This window comes from Balaenoptera physalus, assembly GCF_965194825.1.
Source record: "Balaenoptera physalus genome assembly, chromosome: 8".
NCBI classification, from domain to species: domain Eukaryota; kingdom Metazoa; phylum Chordata; class Mammalia; order Artiodactyla; family Balaenopteridae; genus Balaenoptera; species Balaenoptera physalus.
Genome location: NC_138887.1, coordinates 7,078,068 through 7,096,835, shown reverse-complemented (window position 1 = coordinate 7,096,835; position 18,768 = coordinate 7,078,068). Strand labels below are relative to the sequence as shown.

The window sequence follows — 18,768 nt, the reverse complement described above, 5'->3', positions numbered from 1 at the left end:
GCTGCCCAGGGCAATAGAGCCACGATGGACTTCACCGGACTTACAGCTGGGGCCCTGGGGACAGTGGAGCCTCCAGGCCTGAGGGGGCCAGATGGGCACTGCAGAGAGAGCCCTGACCTCAGTCCTGGAGAGCCCAGCCCAGGTGGGGAGGTAGGACTTGAAGGGGAGCCTCAGAGAAGGACAGATTTATTCCTACTGGCTGCACAAGTTGGGATGGTGGGTCAAGAGGATACAGGGCTGAACAGAGGAATTATTGGGGCGTGAGGGCGCAATAGACAGATCCTCACCTCAAACAGTATTCATTTTAACCACCAAACTGAAGCTCATTTCTGTTTTCCTTTGTCCCCTCTCTCTCTCTCCCCCTCTGTCTCTCTTTCTTTCTCTTTCTTCTTTTTAAAAACTCTTTCAGTGCAAGCATTGTACAGAGTGCCAAATATTGACACAGAAGGAATGTTATGTTAACTCTTTTCAGGGCTGGGAATATATTAGACTCAGACCCTTTTAGATTTTTCTCTCAAACTCTGAGCATTTTTTTTTTTTTTTTTGTCTTGGTTTTTTTAACAAATGAGGTCAGGAAGTGCCTGAGAACAGATCCAGGCGGATTAATATTCAGAGCTCCATGCTGTAGAAACAGGAAGTGAAGGGCTGTGTAAGAAAACGAAGCTGCCATGAATATGCTCTTGGCTGTTTGAAAAGATCCAGCACCGCTTCAACTTCAAAAATAACTGTTCAGTGCAGTCGCAGTCGGGCGTGGGGAATTTTCTGAAATCAAAAGCAGCTGTTTCATCTTATTTAATCATTAGGCTGAGTTTCACAGACTCACGGCAGGAATCACAGAGCCTTGAGATTCCCTGCTTAGAGCAGCCTTATTTTCCAGGAGAGAGTGAAGCAAGTTCCGTGACGGCAAGTGTTTACGTTTGTTTGCTGAGCACCATGAATCCTCTGAGGGCAGAGGCGAGGCCGTTACTCTGAGCTTTCTAAGAACAGGTGACTTTACTGCGAGCATCGGGTACAGAGGGGTGCAGCACGTCCTCCCACATAATCCTGGCAGAGCCGAGCAGGGCACTCACGGCAGTCCTGCAGGAACCCTCCTCACTCACACTGAGGTTCAGAGCCAAGACTTTTTTTTTTTTTAATTTTTATTTATTTATTTATTTATTTGTGGCTGTGTTGGGTCTTCGTTTCTGTGCGAGGGCTTTCTCCAGTTGCGGCAAGTGGGGGCCACTCTTCATCGCGGTGCGCGGGCCTCTCACTCTCGCGGCCTCTCTTGTTGCGGAGCACAGGCTCCAGACGCGCAGGCTCAGTAGTTGTGGCTCACGGGCCTAGTTACTCCGCGGCATGTGGGATCTTCCCAGACCAGGGCTCGAACCCGTGTCCAGTGCATTGGCAGGCAGATTCTCAACCACTGCGCCACCAGGGAAGCCCCCCAAGACTTATTTTTAAATTGCATTTATTTTATTGCTGAAAAAGTAGAGCATGTGCACAGTAAAAATTCAAATGTTACAGAAGGGCTATAAAGTGAGTATTAGAAGCCCCCTCTCTTGCACCCAGATCCCCAGTCCATCTTTGCAGAGGTTACGGTTCCTAAGTGTACCAGGTGCATTATCCCAGCATCTCTGAGCATGTGTAAGAGTGAGTGTGTGTGTGTGTGTGGCATATGTTTAATATGTATGTATAGATACATGTATATGCGGATGTACTTGTACACATATCCATTTGCATTCAGAAATAAATATATATACCTATAAATACAGTGCAGCAGTGGGCAAGCTGACCTGAGCTTCTCGCAGGTTCTGATTGCCTTGTCTCCCTCGGCATTTTGGCTAATTGGAGCCAGGTCTGTCTTAGGGACAGGGAGATGGGAAGCAGTGCTTGTGCGTTTTGAAGACTGATGGCCTGGGTTCAAATCTAATGTAACCAACTCTTCCTTCAAGTAACCAGCTCTGTGACCTGTGACCTTTCAACTCAGGGCCTCGGTTTTCTCATCTGTGAAATAGGGGCACAATTTGCTAACTCACAGGATTCAGTGCGGTGATGCGTGTAGCGCTCTTGGCGCAGGGCTTGGCTAATGAGTGCTGATGATCTGTGTTACGGTACTACTGACACGGTGAAACAGTTTATCCCCCTCCCACTCTGCACTAGCACATCCACCTAACAGCGGTCACAACCCCTGGCTGGTCTCCGGGTCTCAGCCTCTTAGACCTGTTCCCGCTGCGCTGAAGTGACTTTTCCAGAGCGCAGGCTCCAGCACAGCCCTGCTCTCTCTTTGAATTCTTCCCAGAACCTTCCCCGAGCCGGGCCCCCTCCTCCATGCTCCTAGACACCTGGGCATCACTTAGTGTGTCTGTGGGGTCCCAGGGCACCTCCGCACCCTGGGATGGTGTGTATTTGTTTTGTGTGTCCAGAATCTCATGTGTAACTGATGCACAGCTCATGCTTGTTGATGAATCAATCATAGATAAATCTTCAGATGAACCGGTTTGCAGGGCAGAAATAGAGACACAGGTGTAGAGAACAAACCTATGGACACCAAGGGGGGAACATGGCAGGGAGGTGGGTGGTGGCAGTGTGATGAACTGGGAGATTGGGATTGACATATATACACTAATATGTATAAAATATATAACTAATAAGAACCTGCTGTATAAAACAATAAAATAAAATTCAAATATTCAAAAAAAAAAATAAATCTTCAGTTGTTTTTAAGCTGAATCTTCAACCACGTTCCTCCCATCATCTCTGCCATTTACAGAGCACATGAACCTTGAGGACTGTGACCAGGAGGCTGCCTCCTGAGCAAACATTAAAGTCGGCACAGGACTTCCCTGGTGGCGCAGTGGTTAAGAATCCACCTGCCAATGCAGGGGACACGGGTTCGAGCCCTGGTCCAGGAGGATCCCACATGCCACAGAGCAACGAAGCCCATGCACCACAACTACTGAGCCCGTGAGCCACAACTACTGCAGCCAGCACGCCTAGAGCCCGTGCTCTGCAACAAGAGAAGCCACCACAACGAGAAGCCCGCGCACCACAATGAAGAGTAGCCCCTGCTCGCCGCAACTAGAGAAAGCCCGCGTGTAGCAACGAAGACCCAACACAGCCAAAAATAAATTAATTAATTAAAAAAAAAAGAATAAAAAAATAATAAAGTCGGCACAAGACAAGCAGGACAGGAGGCTAAACCATATGATACACAGGAAAAGTAATGGGTGGGTCCCGTGTCCCGGGACAACAGCATCAACCGGTGCTTAGACAGGATGATATGTTTCTCTGAAGTGACGAGAGGAAACGCAGTGACCCCTAAAGTTAGGTCTGTGACATGGCCAGCCCCTGACCACTGGTCCCCTGCCTTCCCCAGGTGACACACCCACCTCAGGCGCAACAGGAGGCCAGAAATTCTCTCCCCCAATGCCAAGGGGATGTAAGACACCTCCCCTCCACACGGCACCCAGATGCCTACCCCAAAACCTCACACTTAACAAGTGGTGGGGCAGGTGGATGCGATTCCTGAACTTGTCCCCTTTCTGTGGAATCCACTACTGCCCTCAGGATCTGGACACCAGAGAACAATCCCCAGCTGAGCAACTGCTTGCAAGATGCTTAGCAGGTTAACTGACATGTCCCCATAGGGGACAGTCGGGTCAGCCATGTAGCAGGAGGCTGAGCTGGCCTTCTTATTCTGAAATTGTTATTTCCAGGGGTTAGACAATGTGACTTGTGCAGAAATTGGTCCTGGACAATGTTGCAAGTGCCCAAGATGGTCCTGATTGCCCCTCCTGCCTCTCCTCCACAGGCCCTGGTGGCAGGGGCCAAGAGCTTCCACTGCAGGGTTCTGTCTTTGTTTCTCTTGCTCTGTGTGCACTTCTAGACTCTCGGGACTCTAATGGCTGGGAGGGGCTGTTTTCTAGATGCCAAGAGGACCAGGAAGCCCCTTTTTAGAAGCATGAAGTCTGCCTGTTCTCTTCAGGCTAAGTGTGCCATCAGCTCATCCTGGTGAGTCAGGCATGCCAGCTACTGCCCAGAGTATGTGGGGGTTTAGGTATTTAGGGTTTAGGTATTGTCTTAGTCAGCTCAGGTTCCATAACAAGATGCCACAGCCTGGCAGCTTAAACAACAGATGCTGATTTCTCACAGTTCTGGAGGTGGGCAATCTGAGATCAAGGTGCCAGTACGGTCAGGTTCTGGTGAGAGCTCTCCTCTTGGCATGCAGACTGTCACCTTCTTGCTGTGTCCTCACATGGCAGAGAGAGAGAGAGAGAGCTCTGGTGTTTCTTCCTCTACTTATAAGGACACTAATCCCATCACGGGGGCCCCACCCTCATGACCTCGTCTAACCCTGATCACCTCCCAAAGGCTCCCCCTCCAAATATCATCACATTCTGGGTTACAGCTGCAACATATGGATATTCTGGGGGGACACAAACATTCAGTCCACAACAGGTATCCTATTTTCCAAAAACTAATAGTCTGCGGAGAAGTTCATGTTCAGGTAGAATGATTTTCCAGCTGAGACCCTCTCTGACCCTCGACAGGCTTCGGAGACTGTCCACATTGGAGCTGTGGACCCTGTGTCCTCTCTGTGCTGCTGCTTCCTGTTAACGACCATCTGGTCCCCACGTACTCCTGGGTGACAGCGCTCTTACGACCCAGTTCTTTGTGTGTGCCACGAGGAGAGAGTGGCCCCTAGGGAGGTGGAGAGGAGTGACCAGATGGTCATCTGGCAAGTGGCAGGGTCAGAACATGAGGCCAGAGCTCAGCCTAATCCCCACAGTGAACTTGCTCTGCTTTGGCGGCCAGCGTGTGTACGTTTCTGAAATTGAACTTCAAGCGCACGGGGCATGGCCTGTCCACAGCCCCCAGGTGGGCCCAGGTCTCGGTGGCCTCTGAGGAAGGAGAGGAAGGTGCCATCTCAGAGCTTCTGAAGCCCAGGCTTGGGCTCTCCGGTCACGGGATGGATACGGAGGAGGACGGGCCTTAGGCCTCGAGTGTCTGTGCCAAGTGGGTGGAGGGGAGGAGTGAGGTCCAGGACAGTGCTGGGGGTGGTGTTTTGGGCACAGTGGAGTTCAAGGGCACCACCATTCATGAGCCCACCGGAAACGCTGGCAGCCCCTTGACCAGGGAGCTGAAAGCCTTTGTGGAAGGCGGAAGGTGGTTTGCAGGAGCCTGGCCAGGTTATGTCTGAGGAGACGTGGACTGGAGCCTGGGGAGACTCTGAGCAGAGTGTGAGGCCCCAGGGCAAAGGCTCAGGGCCAAGATGGGCAGGACACAGGGAGGGAGGGAGAGGGCAGCGGTGCCCAGACCTGGCCCCGCACTCTCCAGAGTCCCCTCGGTCCTCCCAGCAGCCCCTTGCGGAGGCAGCATTGGAGCTGTTTTCTCGGGTGAAAAATCAGGCTGCAAGTGGCAGAAACGGGATCTGGGCTGCAGTCACCCGCTGGACAGGGAGCAGACGGGTGGCCCCGGGCTGCATCCAGTCGTGCGCGTCGTTCGTTTGGCCCACGTGGTGGTGTCACAGTGTTTTAAATTGATTTCATTGCCAACCTTTAAAACTCAGGTGGCTTTACACAGAAACCGGGGTTCTTGGCTTCTTTTGCAACGGGGAAGTTCTGGCTCAATGGAGCCCACGCTGAGAACTTGAAGGGGAGACCAGGCCCTCGTCAGATGGTCAGACTGTCTCTGGATGCCTGAGTTTGTGAGCCCCAGGCCAGGTCACAGGGCCATTGATTCGCTCCTGCGTGGGCTTTGCCCGGCGCTGAAAGGTCTCTGGGCTTTCCTCTGTGCCAGGTCCTGACGCTCTGGCCATCGCTCTGCCCATGTGGGGTTGGAGCCTCAGATCCCAGGCTGGCAGCAGCGGGCCCCACGTGGCTGGTCGCTGGAGTTCCCTGGGCTCTGTATCAAAGGCCTGCATCTGAGAGGGGATCCGGCTTTTAAGAAAGTCACTCATCCAAGAAAAGAAACGCCGAATCATTTTGAAGCCGAAAGCAGCCCACTGCTACCATCCTGCTCGGTTCTTCAAACACCAGGATATTTTCATTATTTTTTTCAAGGCAATGTCAGGCAGAAGCGTTTTCTCAAGTCGCTGGCAGCCAGGGGCCTGGAACGCGGCTTTCCTCCCACTCTGGCATTAGCCGTGGCTGTCACTTAAGACGAAGAGGAAAGCTTGCATCTGATGTCTGATTGCCTCCAGGCCTGGCTCCGTTTGTGGAAGAAGACTGGGGGACCCAGGTAGTCTGAGCAGACTCAGAAAAACCCATATAAGAATGAACTCTTTCAGGTTCCAAAGTTTCTAAAACAAGCCGACTTTAGAGGTGGGAACGCCACTGAAATGTCAACACTAACAGCTTGTGTGCTGGCATCCAAGCAGGTGGTGACAGGCCCCGTGACGTCCGGGCTCCCACTCGGCCAGCTCAGCCGCCTTCCTTCCTCACCTTCATCCCGTTTGCTACAATTCCCAAATTCCAGATGACCTTTGAAAATTGCTCATGGAGGAAACTAGTAACAAACAAATTTCAGCGACCCAAGTCCAGCGCAGGCGGGCAAATGACCAACGTCTATTCAATTTCACATCCTCATCTGCAGAATACTGTATTCAGTCATTTTTCCTCCATGTTTTTGTTAGGAGAAACTGCCAACATATCGAACACTTGAAAAAATAGTACAATATGCACCACATACCATCCCTCCCTCCCAAAATCCTTAATAGAACGTTTTGCCATATTTGCTCTGTCTATATTTTTTTCTCTTTTTTTGAAACTAAAACATTTATCTCTAATTTTGATTCAAAAGAGTACAGAACTTAAAAGCTTACAAAACTAAATCAAGTAATAAAGTAATTTGATATATTTTCAAATCATATATTCAATCCTGAACATTTTAAGTGGATATTTCTTTTTCTTTCTTTCATTCTCTTTTTTCTGAACAACTTGAAACTTTAAACTGCACAGCTCATAACCTAAATATTTCAGCACACATCTCCTGAGGATAAAGGCATTCTTTTACATAACCAAAATGACATTATCATACATAAAAAATACACAGTAATTTCCTAATATTATCTACTATTCTGCCATATTCAAATTTCCCCAATAGCTCCAGAATGTCTATTACAGTTTTCTTTTTTCCCCCTGAAGCAGCATCTAATCAACATTCATGCGTTGCTGGTTTTGTCTTTCTGGAGTCTTCAAATCTGGCGTAACCCTCCACTTTTGTGATTTTCTTTAGAGACACCAGGGCAGTCATTGCAGACAGTTCACTTACCGCAGAAAGAGGCCCAAGTGCTGCCAATTGCTCTTCCAAAAAATCCGGCTGTTTCTGTGCTCCATTCTCACTTCCACCGGTCTGGGACCAGGGCCCACATCCACCACCTGGGCCTGCTCCAACCACAGCACCCCCAGCACTGCTTCTCTTAAACAACGGTCTGGGGATTGTACGTATGGAGGCTACAGGGAAGGTTGGAACTCTTCCGTGGGAGCTCAAGCTTCCATGTGCTCCTGACATGACCCCCATCTGACCTCCCCAACCCCCCCGCATATCGCAGTACCTCAACCTCCCAGGACGTCCACCCACATGTGCTCTCTCCTCCACCATATGTTGGCCATGCTGGGACACTCCTCTTTCCTTTTCTCCTCGAAACACCCTCTGCCCTTTCTCACCCAGTTTTCAGCTGTGCTCTGTCTCCCGTAAGATTCACGGTATCTCTCTGTTACAGCACATGATGCTGCACTTCATTCCTTCTGTGCAAGTGCGCCGCGTAGGGGAAGGGCTTCTCTGGAGGCTGGGCCCGGGTTTCCTATGAGCAGAGCTGCAGTGAATAGTCTTGGATGCATCTCTTTGGGCTGACGTGCAGGAGTGTGGCTCAAACACAGGAGAAGAACCCCCAGCGCGATGCAGGCAGCTCCTGCTGGGGACTCCACCGTACACCCCCACTGTCTGAGGTTGCCCCCTTCTCCACTTTGTGATCAGCTTTCAGGACCATCACGCCTTTTAATACTGGCCAAGTGGATGGATATGAAATGCTGTCCCACTGTCGTTTGCATTCACTTTTCCTGATTTTCAGGGAGGCCAGGCAGCTTATATTTTCATGGCTACTCAGTCTCCCAGTTCTGAGAATCTCCTGTGGGTTTTTTGTTGTTGTTTGTTGTTGTTGTTATTGGGGTATTTGTCTTCTTCAGAGGAAGGCCCACATGCAGTTTATCTTTTCCTCCTGGTTCATCACCCGAGCGCCTGCAGTATTACTGCAGCTCAGTAAACATTTGCTCAGCAAATGTGTTCACATTGGAAATCCAGGGAGTGCATGATAGCAGAGGTTCAGGAGTGTGTGACGGCAGAGGCCCAGCCCTCAGGTCCAGGAGCTACAAAACTATTCTCTTAGTAGAAGGCTGTGATTTAAATTGACTTACCATACTTTCAGCCTATGTGAGGGATTCTGTCGCACAGTCTGTAAATCAGTGCAGGTGAGAGGTCACTTGGTAGAGGCCAGAGAGTGGGCGGTCAGAGGGAGAGGTCATTCTTACTGGCTGCGTGAGTGTCAGGGGACACCTGCTGAGGAGCTGCCTCTGGAGGCCTTGGAGGGTGGCCAGGTGTGGAAAGAAGGTTCTCTTTGTCTCTCTGTCTCTCTCTGTTGCCACTTCACGCACATGAAACAGGAGAAGCAAAGGCAATGGGAAACTCCCTTGGAAAACAAGACATACTTCTATTTGGCTGGACCCGAGGGCCAGGTCTGGGAGAGGAACGGGAACAGCAACGGACAGAGCAGCTGAGGGGGGCCTGCAGAGAGCCTGCGTGCGCCGACACACGGAAGCTGAGCCGTCAGAGCCGGGGCCTTGTTGCAGGTTGCAGTTTGCCCCAGCAGGGAGGTGATGGATCCCTCCATTCTGGTCTCTGCCCCATGAGGGAATCCTGTATCTGGGTGAAGCCAATTGCTTTTATACTTGCCGACATATTAGCTCCAGGGTGAGCTGGCACCAATGCTTTTTTAGGTCAGGCAGTGGCTCCATAAAAATGGGCAGCATACATGTCCACAAATGGCAAAGAGCCTCAAGATATCGGTAAAACACACAAGGCTGCTGAAGCAGCAAGAGAGAGCAGGTCTCGGGGAGAGGGCTGGATTGAGCCCCAGCGCTGCCATGCGTGGGCTTGGGAACCAGAAGCTGGCTAATAGGGGTTTATAACATGTATCTCGAAGGACTGGCAGAAAAATAAAAGCACAATATATGGAAAACTCCTAGTGGTGTCTGGTCCGGAGGAACCTCATAAACCTTCCACTAACCCCCCTTTCTTTCTGTGTGTGTGTGTGTGTGCGTGTGCCTGTTGTGCTTGAGTACTTCCATCCCTGGTTGGGGGCTTTGTTTAGGGGTCCCCCTCCACAGCTTGGGCTTCCAGGTCACTGGCTCAGTCACTCAGTTTGGCCCAGGAACAAGCTGTGACCTGAGCATCCTCTGGAGGGCAGGATACCACATCAGGATCACGCGAGTAAAATGAATCTTTTCTACTTTGGCAGCTTCTCACTGGAAAAGAAAATAAGAGGGTGGGGTGGAGAAAAGCCAGGGTCCCCATGCTCTGTGCCGCTCAGAAGCTTTTACATGAAGTTGTTGGAGGCCTTGGGTTAAGGAAAGACACTTTCCTATGGATTCTGCAGGATGGAAAACACCAGGGCCTCCCAAAAATAATGTGTGACGCATGAAGCTGGGTGCACAGGCTTGGAGAGTAGTTGTTTCATTGAGTGGCCGAGTGTTTGTTGAGCCCATCTTACGTGTCATGTCCTGTATCTGGTGCTGGGGGTGTAGGAGTGAGCCAGACATCAGTGATCATGGATGGGCCACAGTGGCCTGGTAGGAGCTCTGTGGACAGTGGACACCACAGCTGTGCATGGCAGAGGCCACTATGAAAGCTGCCTTGAGACACAGATTCCCTTGACACTTAAAAATATAATTCAGTTTGAAAACATTTGCATGTAACTTCTTTAGAAATTCATCGTTGCAAAGACTGAGGTGACATAGAATATGGCAGCCAACCAAATTACTATTTTTTTGCATCTCCTGCACTTGGGTTGAACTTTCTGTCTATCACCCTCCTCGCCATGTGTGTGTTCCTGAAGGGAAGGGCTTCATCATGAGCCCTGCTCAGATTTGAGTTCCACACCCACATTCTGCACTTTCTCCTTTCTTCCCCTTTAGTTCTCCTTTACTATTTCTGTGCATTTCTGTATATTTTCATTACAAGGTGATGTCCTTTAAGGGCAGGGATTTTGTCCAATGTTGTAATACCCAGAGTACATAGCAAAGGCACTGAATATCTAGGTAATTAAGGATATGTGTACACTTCTGTGTATACTGTACTCATCATTACATTTCTTCATTTTAAAGCATCCACTACTGGAAACTTCTGGCGGCACCGTGGATTGAGCTGATGCCACTTTCTGGTTATAAATACGTAGAAGTAATGAATAAGACATTGTGACAAAAGACTTACATAACCAAGTGTCAAAAACTAAAGGCCCATTTCTTTCAGATGGAAACAAAGATCAAACGGTAAAGGCAGAATTGTAGGAGAAAGTTGACCCAGCAGTGGCCGCAGGGGTGGATGGCAGGATTTAGGATGCTTTGCAAGGACAGCAGACATAATCTAGCCCCGGACAGGACACAGCAACAACAACAACTCCGTGTGAGGCCTGGAGACTCAAAGTGTCCCCTGTCCTCCCAAACTACAAAGAGATGGAGAAGAGGTTGGCGGCCTTCCTGTGGAGTTTAGTCAGCAAAAAATTACCCTTGAGAAGTTACCACTTTGGCTGGTACTGCACAGAGTAGGAGATCTGACTTCATATCATTTGTGTAGTATAGGAATCTCCCACCTGAGACATTAATACAAAAACTGGTGCAGGGCTTCCCTGGAAACTAAGAATAGAGTCCTTGGTAAAAAATTCAGTGAGAGAGAGAGGAACAAAAACTTAAACACAACCAATAAGAAAATTAGTGATTTGAAGAATAAATCTGAGGAAATCACACTAAATGTAGCAAAGAGGGAGATAAAGAGATGGAAGATACGAAAGGCCAGTAAAAAGTCTTGAAAGAGTCAGTGGGAATATTCCATTTACATATAAGAGGAATTTCAAAAGGAGAGACGAAAGAAATGCAGGAGAAATATATTCAAAGGGAGAATGGCTGAGAATTTTTCAGAACTTAATAACCAAGCCAAATAAATAAATCATACCTAGAAAAATCATCCCTAGAACATCCAAGACAGAAAAAAAAAAAAAGATCTTGTAAGCTAGTAGTGAGAAAAAGTATATTACCTGAAGAATGTATTATCAGGTCACCCCTCACCTAGGGTTCCACACTCCTGGGCAGCTTGATCCTGGGCTCTGCTGCACCAGGAAGGGTGATGGTACTTCCTAGTGTGACCATTCTCCATTAGCCTTCTTCACTTTTCCACTCTTTGTAACAGCTCTCCTAAATGCCACTTATTGAACTACCTTGGGTGGGTTCTGTTTTATGATTGGACCTTATAATTCCTCCTGTTAATTTCCCTGCCATTGATTTGTTTTAAAAAACAAGATAATTTTTTCATTCTAGATTTGGCTAATGACTTCCCACCATACTATTCAATTGTCTCTCTATTTTCCATATTTCCTACAAACCAACAGATGGATCTAGAGACTTTTTAGATTTAGAATCAATGGCGGTGCTATTCACCTCCTACCACATCACATTTCGGCACACAGAGCATCTGGTTGTCCCACATTCTAAGATTAACCATAGGTTTAGGTGGTGTCAGCCTGATCCCTCCGCTTCCTTGTCAAGTTCATCTCATGGGTTTTTACAGCTATTAATGATAACCATTCCCTAGATTTGTTATTTTATTAGGTGTTGCAAAAGAGGGGATTTTAATCTATCATACCTTCTGCATTTATTAGCTAGAATTCATCTATAAAGAAAAATATACCTCCATCAACTATTTTGTTATCCTGATATATAGGCTATGTGTTTTATTCCTTCTCTTTTGCAGTTTCCAGAGCAATGAGTTGATGCTCTGAAAACGACCAGTGGTTTTTGAAAAGTGTGATATGGATCGCATGGATTTTTTTTTGTATTCCCCGTACAGTTGTTTTCCTTTGTGATGTTCTAAGGGACCCATAATATGCCAGAAGAGACCCTTCAAGCTGGCTCCTATGTCTTTTGGCTTGGCCTGCCCATTTCAAGATGTTTCAGGATCCTCCTCTACCTTCCATGCCCTGTCCCTGGAATCCTCCATTTCTCCAAGGAGCCTGGTGCCGTTTAGTGGGAAGTAGTGTATGAAGAACACAGTCTTGATAGTAAGGACCCCATGTGCGTTCAATTCAGCAAAGCTAAGACAGTTTTCTAAGACTTGATTGATAGGTTTTCAAATTTATCTTCCAAGATTAATTATGGAGACATAACTCCTGCAGCCTCCATTTATTGCATGCCTACCGTTCACAGGACTTAAAATGCAGCATCTCTTGGGAATCCCTGACGGTCCAGTGGCTAGGACTCAGGGTTTTCGCTGCAGGGGGCCTGGGTTCAATCCCTGGTCAGGAAACTAAGATCCCACAAGCCATGCAGTGTGACAAAAAAAAAAAAAAAAAAAATACACATCATCTCTAACTCTCATCACAACACTTCAGTGAAAATATTATTAGTCCTTTTGTAGAAGCTGCTAATTTTGACTGTCTACTGTGGTTCCCCCTGCTCCTTTAAAAAAAAAAATCCAGAGAATGGTTCATTTTCTATTCCAAATGGTCCATGAAGGGCTGCTGGTCAGAATATCCCACATGAATGCATAAAATAACTGGTGCTGTTTAGAATCCTTTCTTGAGAATTTATACCCATATTCTGTACAAGAAAACCCCTCTCTTTTCTCTTTAGTCACTAAGATGACGTGATGTAATTTGGGAGCCATCTGTGGCCATGATGCAGAGAGAAGTTCATCCAATTTGGGGAGACAGGGTATGGGGTAGAGGGGGCAAGTGAGGGTAAAGGCACAAGCAAGACTGAGGATGCCAAAGGCATCCTCTGAATCCCCAAGTCTCTGAGACCAGCATCACTGTATACCTCCCCCTCTGAGAGAGGGAAAACATCTCTTCTTTGCTTATACCTTTATCTCCCATTCATTTATATGGTAAAATATACATAACATAAAATTTACCATTTTAACCTTTTTTAAATGTACAATTAAGTACATTCACATGGTTATGCAACCATCACCACCATCCATCTCCAGAACTTTTTCATCATCCCATGTTGAAAGTCTGTATCCATTAGGCACTAACTCCCCATTCCTCTCTGCTCAGCCCTTGGTAACCACCATTATACTTTTTGTCACTGTGAGCTTGACTACTCTAGGTAGCTCATAGAAGAGGATTCATACATTATTTGCCCTTCTGTGTCTTGCTTATTTCATTTAGAAAAACTCTTTAAGCTTCACCTATATTGAAGCATGAGTCAGAATTTCATTCATTTTCAAGGCTGAATAATATCCTATTTATGGAATATTTACTTATATGTATGTAGTAAATTTATTTACCACATTACCACATTTTGTTTATCCATTCATCTGGAATCTCGGGTTGTTTCCATCCTTTGGCTATTGTGAATAATGCTGCTGTGAATATGGGTGTACAAATCACTGTTTGAGTCCTTGCTTTTAATTCTTTTAGATATATAACCACAAGTAGAATTGCTGGATTATACAGTAATTCTATTTTTTTTGTTTGTTTTTTTTAGGAAACAACATACTGTTTTCCACAGCTGCTCTACCATTTTACATACCCATCAGCAAAGCAAAAGGATTCCAACTTCCTCACATCCTTGCCAACACTCATTTTCTATTTTTAAAAAATTATACCCATAATAATGAGTGTGAAGTGGAGTTTCATTGTGGTTTTGATTTGCATGTCCTTAATGATCACTGATGTAGAGAATGTTTTCGTGTTCCTATTGGCCATTCCTATATCTTCTTTGGAGAAGTGTTTATTCAAGGCCTTTGTCCTTTTTTACATCAGATTGTTTGCTTTCATTGTGGTTGCGTAGTAGAAGTTCATCATTTATTATGGATATTAATCCCTCTTAGGGTATATGATTTGCAATATTTTGCAAATTTTAGAAGATATTTTCTTCTATTCCTTGAGGTTGGTGGTGTCTTTTGATGTACAAACATTTTTAATTTTGAAGTACATTTTAAATTTTGAAGTCCAATTTATCTTTTTGTTGTTGTTGTTGACTTTTTGTGTCATATGCAAGAAATCATCGCCAAATCCAACGTCATGAAGTTTTTCTTCTAATGTTTTATTCTAAGAACTTTATAGTTTAGCTCTTACTTTTAGGTCTTTGATTCATTTTGGTATAATTTTTGTATATGGTATTAGGTAAGGATCCAACTTCATTCTTTTACATGTGGCTACCCAATTTTCCCAACACCATTTGTTGAAAAGTCTGTCTTTTCCCCATCAAATGATCTTGGGACCCTTGAAAATGTATAAGTGAAAATCATTTGACCATACATACAAAGGTTTATTTGTTAGCTTTCTATGAATATTTTATTCCGTTGGTCTGTATGTTTGTCTTTATGCCAGTAACACATTGTTTTGGTAGCTTTGTGGTAAATTTTGAAATCAGAAAGTATAACCTCCAGATTTGTTCCTCTTCTTCAAGATTTTTTTTTTTTGGTGGCTATTTGGGATCCCTTGAGATTCTAAACAAATTTTAGGATTGACTATTCCATTCCCACAAAAAATGTTGGGATTTTGATAAGGATTGCATTGAATCTGTAGATGGCTTTGGGGAATATTCACATCTTACCAATGTTAAGTCTTCCAATCCACAAACGCAGAATGTCTTTCCATTTATTTGTGTCTTCTTTATTTTCTTTTAGAAACGTTTTGTAGTTTTCAGTATAGAAGTCTTTCCCCTTCTTAGTTACATTCACTCCTAAGAATTTTATTCCTTTTGATGCTATTGCAAATGGAATTGTTTTGGTAATTTCCTTTTTGGAGAGTTCATTGTTAATGTATGCAAACACAGTTGATTTTTGTGTGCTGATTTTTATATCCTACAACTTTACCAAATTTATTTATTAGTTCTAATAGTTTTCCTGTGGAATATTTAGGGTTTCTTCTCAAGTGCACATAGAACATTCTCCATGATAGACCATATGTTAGCCACAAAACAAGTCTTAACAAATTTTAAAAGGTTGAAATCATACAAAGTATTTTTTCTGATCACAATGAAACTAGAAATTAAGGCAGAAGGAAAACTGGAAAATTCACAGATATATGAAAATCAACACACTATTCAACAACCAATGGATCAAAGAAGAAACCACAAGGGAAATCAGAAAATATCTTGAGACAAATAAAAATGAAAACAACATACCAAAACTTGCACAATGAAAGCAATGAGGGAAATTTATAGCCATAAATGCTTACATTTAAAAAGAAGAGAGATCTCAAATCAACAACCTAACTTTAAACCTTAAGGAACTAGAAAAAGAACCACAAACCAAATCCAAAGCTAGCAGAAGGAAGAAAATAATAAAGATTAAGCAGAGAGATAGATAAAATAGGGAATAGAAAAGCAATGGGGAAAATCAATGAAACCAAGAGTTAGTTGTTGTTTTTTTTTAAATCAACAAATTGACAAAACTTTAGCTAAATTGACAAAAAGAGAGAGAGAGAGAGACTCAAATAACTAAAAACAGAAATGAAAGAGGAGACATTACACCCAATTTTATAGGAATAAAAAGGATTATAGGAGAATACTGTGAATAATTGTTTGCCAACAAATTGGATAGCCTAGACAAAACGGATAGATTCCTAGAATCACACAACCTACCAACCAGCCAAGACCGAATGATGAAGAGATACAAAATCTGGATAGACATATAACTAGTAAGGAGACTGAATCATTAACAAAAACCTCCCAACAAAGAAAGGCCCAGTGCCAGATGGCTTCACAGGTGAATTCTACCCAACATTTAAAAAACTAACACAAATTTTTCTCAAACTCTTCCAAAAAATTGAAGAGGATGGAACACTTCCTAACTCATTATATGAGGCCAACATTACCCTGACAACAAAGCCAAAGACACTACAAGAAATGAAAACTACAGACCAATATCCACTATGAATACTGATTCAAAATTCTCAACCAAATATTAGCAGATCTAATTCATCAGCATATTGAAAGGATCAGGCACCATGACTGGGAGAGATTTATTCCTGGGATATGAGAATGGTTCAAGATACAAAAATCACTCAATGCAATAACCTCATTAACAGGATGAATTAAAAACACCACCTTACCATCTCAACTGATTAGATAAGCATTTGACAAAACTCAACGTCTTTTCATGATTAAAAAAATGCTCAATAAACTAGAAATAAAAGGAGACAACCTCAACATAGTAAGTGCCTTATATTCTACAATCTCAGGCCACGCCTTGGAATCCCAGATCAGCCCTTCATTAGGAGGCGTTCTGCACAGTCTGTGTCTTGAACAACGAATGGCAGTCCCTAGTCCACACTTGTCCTCCTCAGCTCCCTGAAGGCAGCCAAACTGAGGTGACCATTGAGGAAGAGCATCCCTGTGCAGTAACCTCAGGAGAGCAGGAAATTGCCACCCAAAGGCAGGGGAGCCCCTGTGCAAGTCCATGGACTGAGGGAGACTGAGGGGCTCTGTGAGGTGAAGGCGCTGCAGTCAGTATCAGAAAGAGGCCATCGGGGGGCCCTCTGCTCCCACAAAGGGCAGTCGCTGTAGTGTCCCCATAGGAGTCGATCAGCGGGGACCGTGCCCATGTGGGTCCTACGAGTGAGCAGAGCGTGAATGTCCTAGTCTGGAGCAGCGGGCTGGGGAGGTTGGGGACAGAGTGTCCCCAGGTGCCCATGGGGCCAAACACAGCCTTTCCTCTGCGTGGCCACAGGCCTGTTGACTCAGCCTCATGATAGGAACCACCCACGGTGCACGGAGCTGCCAGCAAAGCACTTGCGGTCTGTCCCTGGGAAGGGCTGGCCAAATGGTGGCTTGGATTTGGGCAAATGTTAAAATAGATTCTCCCTCTGGACCAGCTAAGCTCGTGGGAAACCCAAAGGGAGTTGATAACAGTACAAGGGAAAACAAGCAAGTGGTTGTCACTCCCGCCTCTTGTCCCTGGCCCAGGGCCTCACCTCTCTGGAGTCTGCAGCAGCAGGGGAAGTCCCGGCCTGCTGCTTCCTACCAAGTGGCCTTGCTTGGGGCCTTCACTTCCTTAGCTTTGGCTTCTTCATGTGTCGTTGCCACCTCATGGGGAGTGCCTTATCTAACTGGTCTTCACTATCTGGAGGAATTTTGGAATATGATGTTTAGACACTGTTAAAAGCAAACACAGTGTTAGAGAAAAGGGACTGCAGGTTATGCGAGTGTCCATGACTAGCGTGAGGTCACACTGTGTTACGGAGAGGGTCCTGGCCAGCTTCGCCTATGGATTTAATCACGAATGAAGCGATGGATTGTTTGTTTGACTGTTCATTTCTTCAACATTTACTGAGCATGTGCTATGTTGTTAGCTCTGCGGGACACTTACAGTGCCCCCAAAATCAAGCTAAAGAGACCAAAAAGAAAACCCTACTCCCATGCCTGCTCTGAAAGGACTCACAGCCCAGACCCCAACTGTCTTCATTTCCAGAAAGAGCCTTCATTTCAGAGTCTACTTCCAAGTTTTAAAAAATTCTGCCTTCCATCTCTCATGGCCCCCAAACCCTGAATAATTGTCCTTTTCTTACTGTTGAGACAGAAGCTGCTCTTGAACGTTTCCCTGGCAGGCAGTACCCCTCACCTTAGCCAGGGACGCATGGGGCCCCAGGAAACAGGCTCACGGGAACGGAGGGGACATCCTGTACCCTTGTCTCCCACCGGCTGGCCTATTTCAGCCTCTAAAATCTCCATTCCACGGAGGTTTCTTAATTAGAGGGTCCCAGCTCCGGCCCTGCACTCATCTTCTGGGCGATACCACACTAAGAGAGAAGAGCTGGTATGTTTCTGGATTATGAAACAGCCAAAGAAACCCCCAAAACGCTGAAAACAGAAATGACTACAAATCCATAATTTCCCAGGCAGACCCACGGAGACCAGAGTTATGGGAAAGTCTCAGACATGCTTGGAGCCCCTCATTTCTATGCTCCTCCCTCCACACAAGACGGATGTGTGGGTTTGATGTTTCAGCAAGACTTTCATCAAACCAAACCGCAGGAGACAGATGGATTTTCATTGCAAGATTTCCCCTTGTTTTTGTTGAGAAAGTTGTTTCAAAACTCTGTGTCTACATCTCAAGATTGTCATGTAATTCATGAATACATTCAGGATGGTTTGAGATGATGAGCTAATTGGATTTTGAAAGAAAGCAATAAATTATTCACCCCAGGAAAATGGAAGAAAGGAAAATATCTAAGGAGAGAAAAAGCTTTTTGAAACGCTGACTCAAGGATCGGGTGTAAAATACTATACGTCATGACTATTGATAATCTTGTAGGTCAAAAGAAAACCTCCCACACACCCCCTCACCAGCAAAGGTCTCTGTGGGTCCTTCCTGCTGGAGCTAACTTCTAATGACAATCCATGAGAATTACTGAGGAACATGGTCAGAGCACGGAGTCTACCCTAGACTTTCTGAATGGGAGCTTCTGAGAGTGGGGTCCAGTAACGTGCATTTCAAGGGGTTCCTCCATGGTGACTCTCCTAGTCTAAAAGCTTTAGAATCGCTGGTGGAAATGGTGGGCATGGGGTT

The 18,768-nt window shown here is 45.6% G+C and overlaps 1 protein-coding gene across 2 annotated transcripts in view; it reads right to left on the bottom strand.

Moving 5' to 3' along the window:
• Window positions 1-1,121: 1,121 nt before the first annotated feature.
• LOC309665353 (small ribosomal subunit protein uS3m) overlaps window positions 1,122-18,768 on the bottom strand; it is a 182,265-nt gene continuing 164,618 nt past the window's right edge. For both annotated transcript variants that reach the window (XM_082471570.1, XM_082471576.1), the window contains one exon: window positions 1,122-9,503. In XM_082471570.1, coding sequence (XP_082327696.1) covers window positions 9,485-9,503 — 19 coding nt within the window. In that variant the 3' untranslated portion in view covers window positions 1,122-9,484. The remainder of the gene's footprint in view (window positions 9,504-18,768) is intronic.